General features: G+C 36.7%; 1 protein-coding gene across 1 annotated transcript in view; it reads left to right on the top strand.

The window, feature by feature from the left end:
* Positions 1 to 16,899, top strand: part of LOC117300268 (mucin-2-like) — a 43,909-nt gene that overhangs the window by 24,723 nt on the left and 2,287 nt on the right. Inside the window, exons 44-60 of the mRNA XM_033784001.1 lie at positions 2,282 to 2,350; positions 2,515 to 2,571; positions 3,222 to 3,290; positions 3,968 to 4,138; positions 4,839 to 5,068; positions 5,746 to 5,905; positions 6,207 to 6,374; positions 8,063 to 8,328; positions 9,040 to 9,184; positions 9,754 to 9,966; positions 10,753 to 11,051; positions 11,467 to 11,623; positions 12,451 to 12,537; positions 13,627 to 13,788; positions 14,998 to 15,038; positions 15,559 to 15,660; positions 16,172 to 16,214. Coding sequence (XP_033639892.1) covers positions 2,282 to 2,350; positions 2,515 to 2,571; positions 3,222 to 3,290; positions 3,968 to 4,138; positions 4,839 to 5,068; positions 5,746 to 5,905; positions 6,207 to 6,374; positions 8,063 to 8,328; positions 9,040 to 9,184; positions 9,754 to 9,966; positions 10,753 to 11,051; positions 11,467 to 11,623; positions 12,451 to 12,537; positions 13,627 to 13,788; positions 14,998 to 15,038; positions 15,559 to 15,660; positions 16,172 to 16,214 — 2,439 coding nt within the window. The remainder of the gene's footprint in view (positions 1 to 2,281; positions 2,351 to 2,514; positions 2,572 to 3,221; positions 3,291 to 3,967; positions 4,139 to 4,838; positions 5,069 to 5,745; positions 5,906 to 6,206; positions 6,375 to 8,062; positions 8,329 to 9,039; positions 9,185 to 9,753; positions 9,967 to 10,752; positions 11,052 to 11,466; positions 11,624 to 12,450; positions 12,538 to 13,626; positions 13,789 to 14,997; positions 15,039 to 15,558; positions 15,661 to 16,171; positions 16,215 to 16,899) is intronic.

Genomic DNA, 16,899 nt, shown 5'->3' on the forward strand with positions numbered 1-16,899 from the left:
AGACCACGTATCATGTGCTAAACTGCTACACAATCAAATTTAGCCAAAATTGTGATTTCGAAAACCTACTAACCTTTTTCTGTAACTATTTGTCATTACAATGGCTCAATGTGTGGGTCATCTCGAACATTTTCTCAGCCCCAAAAGTTAGATTTATTCCCCATTGTTCATCAAACTTGCAAACTCCTTCAGGGGTCACGAGACTATAGACACACAGATACCCATCAAATAGGCCCCGCCTCCTAGCACGGCTTATATATTACTACACTTCTCCCTTATTAATTACCAACAATTACCGTGAAGCACTGGCAATTGAAATTACATAGTGGATATTTGTAAAACCATTTTTGGCAATTAATTTACATGCAAACTATGAAAATGAGATTGTGACCAAATTATAAATAACAAAATAATAATCCCGAAAGTTTTGCCTTTTTACACCCTTCAATTTGTATCAGTGCGACGACCATACAAAAACAACAGCGCCCTCTAGTGGGTCACAAATTCATTCAGCCAAACTTTTATAGCACACATGTCACACAAAACAAGCACAAAACACACACTACTTTTCCGATGCACATCAGAACGACAGACAGCAGTGCCTCCCGGGGAACACATGGAGCAAGGTTCTATACAATTTTAAACAATAACAATCCGTTTTTGTTGGGAAGTAATGTTCTGGGTTAAAGGGCCTACATAAACGTTGCTGCGAAATGATAATTATTGGATGATGACCTGTCTGAAATAGGAGCTTTTGAATTTGATCCTATCATGATTTAATATTATGATGAGTTGGTTGGAGGAAAATGTTCTAAATCTAAAATAAGTTCAGGTGTATTGAAAGAAGTTGAAAAAATTAACTGTTTTGTTTCGCTGAGTTGTGGAAATTTTTAGCATATTGAGCTGAAATTATTTATACTAATTTATAGCTTTGGTTGCATTTTTGTATTTTCCAATGACTTTTACAGTGTTTCAAAACCTGTGGTGCGGACAAATAAATGTATCCGTAGGAGGTCCTGTTTTCGAGGTGTCCCTAAAATCGTGGCAAATCTTTTACCTCTCTGTGTGCGATGTAATTTTTAACGGTCTCTAGATAAAAATTGTGTGGTTTTGTTTGCCAAGCAAAGAGTCTCCTCTCCCTTGACCAAAACTTAGAAACACGTAAGGCTCCACTGGTTATTTGCACTTGTAAATGCAAAAAGTTTGGTATTTTAGGGATTTCTACAAGGTACAAAAATATGTCATAATGTTGAGGCCATATAAAAATATTTGCCCACCGAAAAAGTTTCATCAAACACTATTTCAATTCACAATGCATGATGATCAAATCATGTGACTGAATAATTTGCTGAGCATTGTGAACAAAAAAATACATAGACTTAAAGAAGCCATGTGCCTTTTATAATTTTCTAATATTTTTGGAGATTTTAATTGTTTAACTTTAACACTCATCATATCAATATAATTATTAATATTAAAATTTAAACCTCAGCTTGTTGATTCAATTATTACTGTTTATTTGTACGCTTTATAATAAATATTAAGAAAAAAAGAAAAGAAAAAAGGAAAAAAAATCAGACTTGGAAGCCAGTAATTATTCACACATTTTATATATATATATATTTTTTTTTGCAAGTTACCATGGTAATTTTTAAAATTTAATAAAAAAATATTTTGAATAAAATGAAGACAACTGCTGGCTATAGAGTCATACACAGAGTCTCAAAGAACACTTGTACACTGCAGATGTTTCTTCCATGTATGGCTTCACCGGGAAACCATACTTTCTCGTTTGCCGTGAAAACAGGAAAAACTCAAAACAAATGGGGCCAGTTGAAGTCATCGAAGATCGGTGTGTGGTGTGAACATTTCAATGTCCATCAAGTTTTAATATATGTTTGCGTACTTCATATTAACAAATGAAGATAATTAGGGCATCGGTTGATATATGGCATCATTATTTTTTTCCAAATTCAAAGAAAAAGGCATAATACCGTGAAAACTGGTTTAAGAGGAGGATAATGGACAAATTTTACCACCTCGCCATCAATTTCTTGACATTTAAAAAAATGTATCCAAAGTAACACTAAGAGGGCCCTTCGTGTTAATAACACTGTGGATAACTTTCTTTTCACCAATTTTTACATTGAGGTAAATTAGATACTACTTACTAAATTATAAAAAGTAGTGGCGCCATACAGAAACTTTTCCCAACACAGTTACCTTTGTTTTATAATCTGCCAGTGGAGAAGTTAATGGGTGATTGTTATTATTTAAACAGGTGGAGGTGCAAATGGAAATATTAAAGTTACTGAAGTCACATCCGATGGAAGTTCGTTCATTTTCTCAAGTAAGATCTAAATTTATTCATGACGTAACATTCATTTTACTTTCTCGTGAAATTTATAACTCAGATAAATGTGTGTATTTATGACAGTGTTTAAAATCAAAACATAAATCCGAGTCGATTCCGCAATAATTATTCTTTAAAATGTGTTTTTATTTCTATTGTAGCTGTTAAACCGGGAACAACTACTACCACAACTGAACTGCCAATTTTCTTGCTGCCAAGTAAGTTTGCTATCAAATTGTTTATATAATCGTCAGCAAATTTGGATTTGGTACCAACAAAAACAATTAATAAAAATTGTATAGGATCACGGTACTCCTAGAACTATGATGAGATTCGTTCCGCTATCGTCTCCACGATAGTCAATAACGGAACGAACCTCATAGTCATCGATCTTGGAGTAGGATTTTGGCAGCTGTTTGCTGCAATGGGACAATTTACCTGACGTCACATTTACAATAATTTTGCTTTCATCATTTTGGGTATCAAATGTCTGATTGAGTTATAAATGAACTGCGTATTTTGGGTGACGGAGCCTATGCCCACTTACTATACATTCACGCATTTGAAGTTGGTGTATGGACCCCCTGCATTAGTCAGCGTTGCCAAAGTCAAATAATACAAGCCTTGCATGGCCCAACACTCTCAAACTATTGCAACAGGAGTCAGATAATTGGAAGATAGCTGTGTGCATAAAAACCAACGCCTGCCTTTTTTATTGCGAATTTACATGTATAGTGAAATTATAGCCTTGCATTGTACTTTTCAAAGAATTTAAAGTATCTTGAAACTGCCCCTGCAATAGGCCTACTATTAAAACAAAACCTAAGATAAACCTTAAAAGTTATTTTATGATGTATTTTGTCAACAGCTGGAGGTGCAAATGGAAATATTGAAGTTGGAGAAGTAACATCCAATGGAACTTCATTCATCTTCACACGTAAGATCTAAATTTATTCATGGTGTAGCCCTTTTTTTCTCTTTTAAAATTTTAATTCATAAATGATAGTGTATAATTATGACAGTGTTGCTAAGCGGTCACTATTTAGAGCTGTCTCAGCATTAAAGATTGTTTGACTTCCTCCCTCCCCATAGATGTAGCTGACGAAATGTCAACATCTTGCCCTAAACTAAAGTGTAATAAATATCCTCTATGCAAGTTATTATTATACAGTCTATTCGTAAATACCTAAGACAGTTTATCCATTCTGATTGGTCGAGAGGGCATCACAAGGTTTTGTTTGAACGATTGATATAACACCAGTAAAAAGTGTTATAACATGGGCGTGACACGTGCGCTTGCACCTGTCGTATAAACAGTTTCTTCATTCCTATTGGTCGAGAGCAACGGCTGAAACAGTTATGCCACATCACGCGATACGCACAACGTACACAGCATCTCCTTAGAAGGAGTTGTTCACCCGAGGGCCTAACCATTTCATAGCTGGATGGGTGTTGTGTTGAAAGAAATCATTGAATAATTATAATTTTTGCATTTTTTTTACCTTCTGACCAAAAAGTGCTGATGAAGTACTTGTCAGATGATTACATCAAATACCTGGTTAATTATTATACTTTTTACAAACTTATATTTTCTATGCTTTTTCAAATAAATAGAAGCTCCCACAGCCCAGACGGCTAAAAGAACTATTGTGACAGAAACAGTCCCCAAAACAGCTGGTGCAAAAACTACTAAAGTTACAACAACTACGACAACAACAGCAGGACCAACGACGACAACAAAGTCAACAACAACAACAACAACCACACCAACGCCAGTTACAAAAGGTATGATGTCTCTAATTTCAGATGTTATGATTTTTACTCTCACGATCGAAATTGCCAATTTGGACTCAATTTCATTGAGCTGTTTTTAAGCTGGAAATACTGCTTAACAAAATCTATATTTTGTTTTGTTTTACTCTAACACCGTTGTTTGTTAGCACTGTTTACTCGGTACTTTCCTGAGTTCTGTGAAGATTAGAAAAATCACAAGCGTATTCTCAAGTGGGATTCAAACCCACGACCTTGCAATTCTAGAGCAGTGTCTTACCAACTAGACTACCGAGATTGCCCAGTAGCTAGAGGCGGTCAAATCCTAGATTTAACATCTATTAAAAAGATTTATATGAGACCACAGTTTTATTATTTAGACCAGCTGTAAATATATTTGACATTGCTCTAGAATTGCAAAGGTCGTGGGTTTGAGTCCCGTCCATGTAATATGCCTGTGATTTTTTTTCTTCAGAGAATTTGGGTCAGAACTGAGTAGACAGTGCTAAACATACATTGATTGATGTATATGGGTAGAACCCCCCCCCCCAAAAAAAAAAAGAAAATTAAATAAATAAATAAATAAATAAATAAATAAATAAATAAATAAATAAATAAATAAATAAATAAATAAATAAATAAACAAATCAATAAATAAATAAATAAATAAGAAAATGAATAAGTTAATATTCTGTAAATATAATTATCCATGCAGAAAATTGTGTGGCTCTGCTGTCGCCCTCATTTGAGGGATCTCGGAGCATAGTCAACGGGAATACAGCAGAAGGACGTAGCCTGATGGTGCCATTCCTCACCCCGGTAACTTTAACAAGAGTTGCACTCCAGGGTGACGCAGAGGGCAATGCCATAACGGACTTCACTGTTCAGTACAGACTCAAAGGAGAAGCGACCCAGAGAAGTATTCTGGATGGATTTAACAAGCGGGTATGTGTCCAGTGTCCTTACATGTCCTTAGGCCGTGTCCAAAACGACGACTTCGGCTACAGCTACGTCTAGATCAGCGCGTCTACCAGTGTTAAAGAATAGGCAGACGCGCGCGATCTAGCCGTAGCTGTAGCCGAAGTCGCCGTTTCGGACACGGCCTTAGCTCGAAATCCAATAGAGTTGTATCGTGCTGCCACCATCTTGGTCATGTTCCCTGTATCCAATAACATAAATGAATGCTAAATTTCATTGTACAAAAGGGCACCAGACTGTTTCCTTCCAGTCTTGGTTTGTTTACATTGATTTGAATGGGAGAAAATCAAGAAATGACACCCTTTGAAGGAATGTAGAAAAGCGCTATTTTTTTACCAAAACATTTTAATCTAAGAAAGGCGTCAGGCATAAAGCTTTTTATTCTGAAAGGACATAGCCTATGCAACAGGGGTGTTTTTTCTTCATTATTTTCTTGCAACTTTGATGACCATTTTTTCACAGGTTTGTAATTGTAGGCATACGTTGGGATACACCAAGTGAGGATTGGTCTTTGACAATGACCAAAAGAACACCCTGCCATTAAACGGGACCCAAGACAAGTGCTTTGTAAAACTTACCACAGTGTCCAGTGTGAATAAGTTATTTAATGTATACCCTTTCTTCTCGTATAACTTCCCAAACAGGTATTTAACGTTAATTGGGACGTTGACACCACCGAACAAATTAAGCTGGATCTTCCATTTGACCAGCTTGAAAACGTTGTAGAAGTGACTCTTATGGATGTGAATGTACCAGACAACAAAGAGGCTAAATATTTTGTGGACTTCTATGGCTGTGCAGATGGTAAGTTACTAATTATTCAGGTCAACATTTATTTCATACTACTCTTCTCAAGACATAACGTATCCAAAATTGTTCATAGATAAGTAAAATCATAAGCACAGAGGACGGAGGGAAAACTGTATCTAGGCTAGCCAAAATATGAGTTTGATGCTGTCACATTAAGCCAATTCACATATAAATATAAATAGCGCCCTCTATTGTCAACTAACTTACTTCACCAACACGGCTGTATCAATATCAAATGACACAGTCGAGTGTTTATTTTGTGTTAATCTTCATTTTTTCTTTACCTTTCTTTCAGAGCCCCTCACTACACCCGCAACGACCACCACTGTCTCCACTAGTACGTCAACTACTGAGGCTCTGACCACCACGATGTTAGAATCCTCCAAAACGACCACAACTACGCCTGAAGCTACCACTGCCAAGATCATTGAACAAACAATCAAGAGAGTTACAGAGCCAGAAAGTATGTTTTATTCAAATCAATTTTTTTTTTTTTTCTTCTTTTTTTATTCTTTCAGGCTTTAAAAACATCAAAAACACAGCAACAGTAACAGAAAATGTAGGATTTAAAAACATTACAAAAACAATGACAGACATAACAAAAAAAACAGAAAAAGCAAACAGAAGCCTTGACATATAAATAAGACACAAAATAAGCAAAAAAACGACCACAACTACCCCCTTGGTTTCAGACGAGAGAAGAGAGCTTTAAGCCGAGTCCAAAGCCAAAGCCGGGTTTCAAAAAGGGCCTATGCATGACTGAAAACAAATTAAAACCCACACAAATCGCTTAGGGTAAAAATGTTGGAAGCGCTTTGAAACACCCGTCGGGTGTATAAAACGCAATAGCACAATATAACAACTGATTATTATTATTATTATTATTATTATTATTATTATTATTATTATTATTATTATTATTATTATTATTATTATTATTATTATTAGCAAGTCAGGCCTTTATTTACCATTCATCAGCACATTATTTAATTTATAAATACTTTGTTTCTTCTGGCCGCGCTTTTTGGAATGGAGTAGTAATTCTGGGTGCGTTCGTTTGGCTTCCCTGGGTCTACCCCGCGGTGCTCACTTGGGTAAGCCCCTGACAAGAGCTAATGGAACGATCACACTCGCCCTCTTGTGGTGACGGCATGCACCTCGGGTCACCCCCAAGTGACCCACTCCACAAGCAGGGCACTGGGGGCTCACGCAGGTGAGCCCCGTCAAAGCTATTCGAACGTACCGGGGCAGACCGGGTCGACCCAGGGAAGCTAAACGAACCTCTATTAAATCCAAATTATCCATGGGTCGATTTAAAAGCATGTATGAAATTGCTTTCCTCACTCAATATCTGACAGTTTATTTTCACATAATTATGAAGCAACTTGCCAACCATAAGGACCTATGGCGCCTCAGAGAAAGACTCTGCTAGGGTCGGAACTTCCAGCCATTGACTTTTTTGCATGTTGACCTTATGTGACCACACATGGTGTAAATGTTAAAGGAACACGTTGCCTTGGATCGGTTGAGTTGGTCTTTCAAAGGCGTTTGTAACCGTTTGTTATAAAATGCATATGATTAGAAAGATATTTTGAAAGTAGAATATAATGATCCACACAAGTATCACTCGAAATTGCGTGGCTTTCCTTTTATTCGTCGACAAACACTGTCGGCCATTTATGGGCGTCAAAATTTTGACGCCCATAAATGGCCGACCGTGTTAGTTCGCAAAATAAAAGGAAAACCATGCAAATATAGAGGCAAATGTGTGTGGATCATTGTATTCTAATTTTACAACATCATTCCAACCATATGCATTTTATATCAAACGGGTTACAAACGATTGTTATAGACCAACTCGTCCGATCCAAGGCAACGTGTTCCTTTAACACCCATGTTTTTGTAGTGTAAACGCAAGTATTTGGGATAATGATTCTTAGAACCCTTCCAAGATCATCAACTAAAAACTGTAAACATCCTTCGGATGGGACCTAAAGCCGTTGGTTCCATGTGTTGTGGCACGCATGTAAAAGAACCCAAGTGCGTATCAGGTTGGATTTGCTATAAACTACATCAAAAATTAATGACAAATGACATCAGTCACTTGCAGCGCTAATGGTGAATCTTGTGCTTTTATTTGTCACTCTCTAGAAGTGTGTGATATGGAACTTGAAACTTATGACAATGTTGCTCTGTCGAGAAGCACACCTGAAGGTACATTGGAGGCAAATGTCCCATGGAGGCCATCCAGTGCGGCTAACACCAATGAGAGGAGGTTAGAAATCAAATTCACTCCTCCCATTGCTGTAAGATCCCTCATAGCGGAACAAGACGAGGACTTTGAATTTATCTTGTTCTATCGCTCACCTGGTGCAACATACGATACTTACGTGAGATCTGCAAATAACCAACTGATGGTAAGTCCAGCTTGTTCCTAAAACATGCTTATCCAAACATCCATGCATTTTTTAAAGAGACACAAGACTAATGAGTGGTTCATACCTTGGAATGCGAATGCGAAGTGATGCACTGATGATACAGCCATTATACTCTGATGTGTGTTAAATACAAGGCATTAAAGGCAGTGGACACTATTGGTAATTGTCAAAGTCTAGCCTTTACAGTTGGTGTATCTCAACATATGCATAAAATAACAAACCTGTGAAAGTTTGAGCTCAATCGGTCATCAAACTTGCGAGATAATAATGAAAGAAAAAACACCCTTGTCACATGAAGTTGTGTGCGTTTAGATGGTTGATTTCGAGACCTCAAGTTCTAAATCTGAGGTCTCAAAATCAAATTCGTGGAAAATTACTTCTTTCTCGGAAACTATGGCACTTCAGAGGGAGCCGTTTCTCACAATGTTTTATACCATTACTCTTCACCAAGAAAGGTTTTATGCTAATAATTATTTCGAGTGATTACCAATAGTGTCCACTGCCTTTAAAAAAGGAATCACAGTGCTTGGGAATGTTCTGAGATCACAGTGCTTACACACATCGATGTATACCGGTAAAACCAACATTAATATTCTTTATCCTGATGCAAATTTCCATCTAAAAACTCACATTTGATTTGATTTAACAACAGCTATCTTTTCATAATGCGTTTTCATAATGACTTTACAGAGATTCAAAGGTGGCAGTGATGGTGAGAGACAAGAACTACCCGACTATTTGGGAGAAATTGAAACACTGAAGTTCATGTACATGTCTTACATAGCAGATGACGAGTATCCTGAAATTGACATTAAACTCTTTGGCTGCTTTGATCGTGAGTGTTACAATACTTGAATTTTAATAGACCCCCTTTGCGTTGGACTTTACTAGCTCAAATCTTTATGGACAAATCAATCATTTTCAATACACAACTGAGTGGCGTGTAAAGATCGCGTGACAGCACATTTTTGGTCAGTGAAAAACTTGGCTGCATAGAAAAGGACTCATGACACGGATCAAAGATTAAAGCCCAAATCCAAGTGACTCTGTCTATTGGTATAAACTAACTACATGTTTTAGAAACAAAAAGTTTGATTGGTAAGTTTACAAGAATAAACCTACTGATATCACAAAATGCGTTTTCTTCTAAAAGGCTTTTTTACTATTGGACTTTTCCCATTGCTTACTGGTCATTGTGTCATCAATGGACCTGTGATCCTCAGGAAATGTAACTCATATATTGACCTGCAATCGTCTCGGGAAATGTGGCCCTTTATGGTAGCGGCAGTCACATCGGGAGATGAACTTGACAAAATTTTATCTGACTATTTTTTAATCGAACAAAGTAGCAATTTTTAATTTAGCTGGTTGTTAATAGTAAAACTTTACCATCTCTATCAACAGATGTAACAACCACTGCAGTGACTACCACAGTAAAAACGACAACTCCAACTGCCACGACTACTGAAAAAGTAACAGAGTCAACAACTGTAACAAAGACAGAGACAACAAAGGGTGTTGTGACAGAGGAAGTTCAAGTTACTGAAAGACCAGGTATTGTCACCACTAAGGAAACAGTCACCCTAACTACACTTGAGCCAGTATCAACTACACTCGGTAAGTTATCTCTTTCAAACTAATGGATTTAAAATTCAATTAAACAATATTTATGGAAAATTTTATAGCGCCGGTATCTACCGCAAGTGGCGCTCATGGACTGCTCTACAAAATTCAATATGACTTTTATTCCATACTCTTTGAAGAAAGTAATTCAATATGACAATATCAGTACATAGAAAGGTAATCAAATCAAAAGAGCATATAAGTATACTTATCTTCAAGTACGCGCTAATCCTCCAATCAGATTGGCAGAATGGAGTGGTGATAAAAACCTATATTGCGCGGCTAATATCACTACCATGCGTCTTGTGTGTTCTATGTCACGCGCCAAGTTTGCTTGAAGATAAATACGTTATCACACGCGCGCTCGTGGAAATACGGAAAATATAGCGCGTCTGCGCTCGCTGGATATGGGACGCAGAAGCGCTATATTTTTCCGTATTCCACTCGCGCTTGTGTGATAACTTATAATATAATATAGGGTTATAGCAAATAAGAAATAAATAACTATGATTGAACACGAGAGGAGTGAGAGCATGAGGTTTTTAGAGTAAGCCGAGGCTTGTAGAAAACAGCCTAAATACAGACAAACAACAGCGAATCATGTAAAAGGGTGACGAAATTCAAACCATGTAACATTTCCTCTGGATCCTTACTGATTTGCCTACGTTTTTATTGCCACAAGTCCAGGCAATTCTTCAAGTCCTTGTTACTCTTTTTAAAAAATTTTAAAAAAATGTTCAAAACGTTCCAAAATACTTTTTGTCCTCATTTAATTCTCAGGAATTTGCACTGAAAATCTGGAGACTTCTCCTGCTATGACCGGCATCTTCGTTGAAAGGATGACGTCCGAACCAGACAACGGTCTATCTGGCTTTCAATCACCCGAATACTGGATGCCTAGCATTGAAGACAACGTCATTCCATACGTGAATTTGAGATCTAATCGACCGTTCTCACTCAAGGCTTTCATGATGGCCGGCGCAGGTCAAGGAAATGGTATAACAAACTTCAGGTTTAGATACCAACCTTTCGGCTCGACCGCTTGGAAGTACTATTTGGGGAGTGACGGTCAACCTAAGGTAATTATAATGACATCATTCCAGATCTTAGATTGTACTCGTTGGCTCTGTCAGTTGGGTTGAACTGGGGTAGCAGGGGGCCTTGTTCAACCCCACCCCCACCCCAATTTTTATGAATTTAATATAGTTTCCTTTTACAAATGAATGTAGATATGTATCGAACTTTCACTTGGCTGGTCCAGATTTTGTTTTAACTACCCTGAACATATTTTTGTAATTATCTTTTTAAACTGTATTCTTCGGAAACCCTCTGTACTTTAAATGTTGTAATTTGGTCTTTAATCTTTGTATTTAGCGCTTTGAGGCCATTATGGCATTTTGGCGCTTTATAAGTATCTCTTTAGTAATATTATTAGTATTATTATGATCGTTAAATGAGTCCCTTAACTCATATTTTGACCTGTTCTTGTGTTAGGAATTCACTGGTTCCTTAGCAGCTGAATCTTCAAAGCCAGTCTGGGTCTTCCTTTCTGAAGCAACGGAGGCAGTTGGGGCTGTTACTGTGGAGCTTCTAGAGTTGACAGGTTCACAACCAGCCCTGAAACTAGACTTCTTCGGATGCTCACCAAAGGGTAAGTATCATCTTCACATAGTTTATTCCTCTCGGTCACTTATTTGAATAATATCAATAATAATTGTAATAATGACAATTTATACAGCGTCCATTCATGACACCTGCTCCTGCAGCTGATTTCATGGAACACAAGGATTAATCTTATCTCGAGTTAGGACAAGTAACTCGGATGGTATCATGGTAACTTCAATGTTTCCTTAAGTCTATAGATGCACAATTTAACTATAAGATTAATCCTAAAGTAAGAAGAGTTTGGTGAAATCGACGGCTGGGCACTTAACAATTTGAACAAAATATCTACTAAAGCCTTAGAGAAAGTGTAGTTTATATGTACTAAGTTCCAATAGATTGAGTCCTCGGGGAACACTAGGGGATTTTCAATCTCCAACCTCGTCAAATCAAATTTCACTCTTAAAGAGTATGACATTTGTACACAATTCTTAAGGTGAGATAAGAGACTTGTAATTCTTCCCAACTTTCATGGAGACTCCATCTATTGGAAAATGGGTGCAACACAAAAGTTAATTTGACCCTCAAGACCCTTTTATAACTTCCTATCCCCCAAGGTCAAATGAACTAATTTTCTCTCCTGCAACTAGCAGAGTTTACTGTTTGAGGAGACCAAACCTGCTCTTCTCACACAACCAACACTCACACAAAAGAGATTTACACATGGTTGTACCCGCAAGTTTACTATTTTTATAGTTTCTTCCTTAAAAACTGGTTGTTGTTTTTTGGTTTTTTTTTATATTATTCCTTAAACTTATTTTTGTCAAGCCACATGAGTGTTAAATATTCAATTTTGTATTTGATTTATCCCAACAGCATCGCCAACCACAAGACAAACAACAATAGAAAGAATCGTTACTGAAGCTGGAGTTACAGAAACTGTAACGGAGTCATTTAACAACGGTAAGACCCATACAGTTTGCAGTAGAAATTTCAGAAATTACATACTGCCTGTCAGTCACAAGTTTTAGTTTATTTTGAAAGAAGTGTCAAAGGGTGTGGACCCCGTGTGGGCTTAAGTCTCAGTTTCCTTAAGCAAGATACTTTACCATAGTTACTTTGTCCTTTGGGTTGGTGTTAAGAAAAAGAAGATTAGAAATAAGATAATGTGTATCTGAATTTAATTGAACTCCTTCTTATTGTGTCCACAACGGGCTAGATGTTGTGTTTCGACCAGAACTTAGCACAGTGTTTGGCACTTTCTTCACTGAGTTTAACTAGGTCTCCCAGGGTTTTGATTTGGAAAGGGTTAAGACTAGTGTTAGGATTATCTTTGTGAAATCGTCCCCAACCTCACACTAGGGATCATCTGAGAAGGAATATTTTTTCCATCTTTATTTTCGAACCCTTTATTTATTTATACTATATATATATATACAATAAAATCAGAATGAGAGCTTATACCCAGTAGAGTCTGTCCAGAAGAGATGTGCCAAAGTTTGATTAGCTCTTAATGAAATATAGCTCTACAGAAATGTATCCAGCACTGTGAATTGTGATAGAAGACAATTTTATTTGATATATTTATAATATAATGAGTAGGGTAGATAGCCTTATCTTTCGATCCAAACTGGTCCTTCTCAAAGACCAGTCTTCTCACTTAGTGTGCCTCAACATATGCATAAAATAACAAACCTGTGAAAATTTGAGCTCAATTGGTCGTCAAAGTTGTGAGATAATAATGACAGAAAAAAAACCTTGTCAAACGAAGTTGTGTGGGTTCAGATGGTTGATTTCGAGACCTCAAATTCTAAATCTGAGGTCTCGAAATCAAATTCGTGGAAAATTACTTCTTTCTCGAAAACTATGTCAATTCAGAGGGAGCTAATTCTCACAATGTTTTATACCATCAACCTCTCCCCAATACTCGTCACCAAGTAAGGTTTTATGCTAATAACTATATTGAGTAATTACCAATAGTGTCCACTGCATAAAACAAGTACAAACAAATACATATCCATTTATATTTATTATATATATATGTTATTGTAGTAATCACAAACACTGAATCGAGGACAACGCCATCGTCAGGCTCTATTACCACACCAGAGACCCCTGTCACTCCTCATATTGGTGTGACTGAGGCTGGTACTGGAGTGATCATACCAATCGGTGAAACGGATCCAAACGAACCAACTGAAGATACAACTGGAGGTAAGATTAACGCCTTGAACCAGGTTACTATTATTAATATTAGTATTAAAGATGCTATGTCAGATTTTTTGCCCCAAACATTAAAAAATAGATATTTTTGAGTGAATAGTATTTCAAAGAGTATCACCCGCTCTAACGAAAAAAAGTTCAACTTTTACTTTTAATGGTCAGGAACCATGACAAAAATTTAAAACATTTCTTATAAAACACATAAGAATTGGTCGCGTGCACTTTATTTCACTGCTACTAATAATTGGCGGACTTGTTCGAGCAATGGCTCAAATGAAAGCTTGTAACTTTCTCAACCCCCATCAACCACCGATTGAATTTTAAATCAAAATTTTTGGATCAAATCGGCCAAAAATCTGACATACATCTTTAATATTGATTTTATTGTCATTTATATAACCTACACAAACATACAAAGAAGGTATTTATAAAGCACCACTACATCAAGAATGCGGCGCATTAGATTGATAATCTTTTTGGATTTGCATAAGAAGTCTCATTCCCTGATTGAGATGGTTAGTGCATTCCAGGGCCCAATTTCATGGAGCTGCTAAGCACAAAAATTTGCTTGGCATGAAATTTCTTCCTCGATAAAAACAGGATTACCAACCAAATTTCCCTGTGTTGCATATTGCTTGTTACTGGTATTCAGCTGGTGTTTGCTTATCCTGAAAATCACATGAAAATTTGGTTGGTATTCCTGTTTTATCAAGGAAGAAATTTCATGCTTAGCAAATTTTGTGCTTAGCAGCTTTATGAAATTGTGCCCAGGTATAAGGAGCTAAAATGAGAAAAGGTGCAACAAAAAAATAACAAAACATACAATATAAGGCAAAATGAAGAACTATAAAAACCAAAACAGAACTTACAAAGCAAAACCATAATTACAGACCTAGCCCTAAAATAGACTGGACAGTAAAGTACAGAAATTATGATGAACGACAACTTTCTTTATAAAATTCAGATATATTTAACTAATTCACCTACCCTACATACTTACATAAAGATTAACAAAAGAAAAGGATGATTTCGAATTGAACTGATGTTTTATCTTTTAAAAGAACAAATTTTCAGCTACTGTTACTTCGGAGTTCTACATCTGGAATGAATTCTGTAAGATTGTGTCAATTGATTAATTTAAACATGTCCTTGATGAGCTGCGCTAATTCTTTCAATTATTCATACTTTTTTCTTCATTAGATCGTGGCCGTGGATGCATGTACAATGGCCGACAGTATCAGGTAAGATATCTAAAAACCAATCAATCAAATTGATTGGCTGTTTATTGCGCCACAGCAACTTGTAAACAGTGTTGTAGCTAGACCAATTTTAGTGGTGGGCTCTAATTCCAATTTAATCCACCAAGGGTGAGCGTTTGCGTTGAATTGAATTAATTTGTTGTATCTATCAGGTATAGAAAATACATGACATTTAAATTCCAATTGTACAGCAACATATAAAATATTAAAAGGTAAAAATTGCAGAAAAGACATACTAACATACCAAAGAAAACAATAACATTTATAAATAAATTAAACAAATTAAAACTACAATTAAAAAAAAACACATGAAGCATAAAAGAGTAGTGGACACCCCCCCCCCCTCCGCCCAACTAAATAAGGCCAAATTGCACAAGAAATACAAGATAAAACAAAATTATGCATCTTTAGATATGGGGCCATTGACAAAATGCTGTTGAACCTTGAATGTTTACCAAGAGTTTTGCGTAATAGTGTATTGTTCCCAATCCCCTTTACGTAGTTTGGAGAGGAGATGCCATCAACTTCTCCATGCACCAGGATGTTCTGTGAACAAGGCTCAGGAATCGTTGATTACACAGAAGAATGTGATCTCAGATGTGATGTAAGTTTATTTAACGGCAGAGTGTAACTTAGGTTAATACTCTATAAGTAAATGACCGTAAAAAGGTACTTTGAAAAGAGCACTTGTGAGGAAATATCCCTTTTGAAGTAATGTAGTTTTAGAGAAATAGGTAACTAATCAATCAATACATCAAAACATTTTATATGCTGCCATATTCCAACTATCATTGCTCATGGGGGCCGTACAGAAAGCTCTTGTAAACAGGTGAGATTTGAGTGACGTCTTAAAAATCTGTAGGAGATTGTCTGATGTTTTTCGGAAGACTGTTCCATATCCTGGGGGCTGCAACAGAAAAGGCATGGTCACCCCAACTGTGTTTGCTTCTAGGAATGTATAAGACAGAGAACTGTCCAAACTGGACAAGTTGTGATTGTAGCGAATGGTTGTGTTCAGGAGTATCACATCTGCACATAGTTTTGAATTTGTTCATAAAGCTAGGGTACGCAAACAGATTAATGTTTTAATATACCTGTCCTTTTCTTCTTTGCAGGGAAAACTTCGCTACATTGAGGAAAAATGCTGTCCAGTCTGCGGTAAGTTATCTTCTTTACTTTATTACCTTAAAGAAGGACTTAAATGTCAAATTCAGTTTTGTGATTCACTCATTTACAAATAGATAAGAGCGCGAGGGGAATACATCAGGTAAAAATGGTTTAAAATGCCACCGGTTTGATACCCTTCTACAATTTTTGCCAAAATCTCTAATGTGCGATTTCCCACTCAAACATATGGTCTGTACAAATATATGGTCGTTTTCAACAAAGCTTAAATTGTATGGAATGGCGCAACAAAATTACTCTTCAGAATGTACAGACACCCATTTGATTTTGCTGTCCAATGACGTCATGTTTCAAATTTCGCTCTGCAAGAATACAGATATGTACACTCCTTTTACTTGAGGTTGGAGACTTTTAATTCTGTCCGCACTTATCTATTGAAAAATGAGTGCTTTACAAAATTAATCTGACCTTTAGAGTGTCACACAATTAATGTCACTTTTTCAGGAGACCCCAAAAAACTCACTCCGCAGCAGTGAAGTTAGAAATGAGAAACCCCCTCAATCCACTTAGCGAAAGTACTAGTCCCTGCTGAGTCCCACCTCCGCGTGGCAGTACTTAATGAAATAAGCAGGACAGTTCCTTTCAGAACTAAGTAGTCTCACGATTTCAAAAAATCTACTCCGTGTCAGTAGAATATAGAGCAAGACATTAGGAACAT

The sequence above is a fragment of the Asterias rubens genome, chromosome 15, assembly GCF_902459465.1.
Source record: "Asterias rubens chromosome 15, eAstRub1.3, whole genome shotgun sequence".
Taxonomy (NCBI): Eukaryota; Metazoa; Echinodermata; class Asteroidea; order Forcipulatida; family Asteriidae; genus Asterias; species Asterias rubens.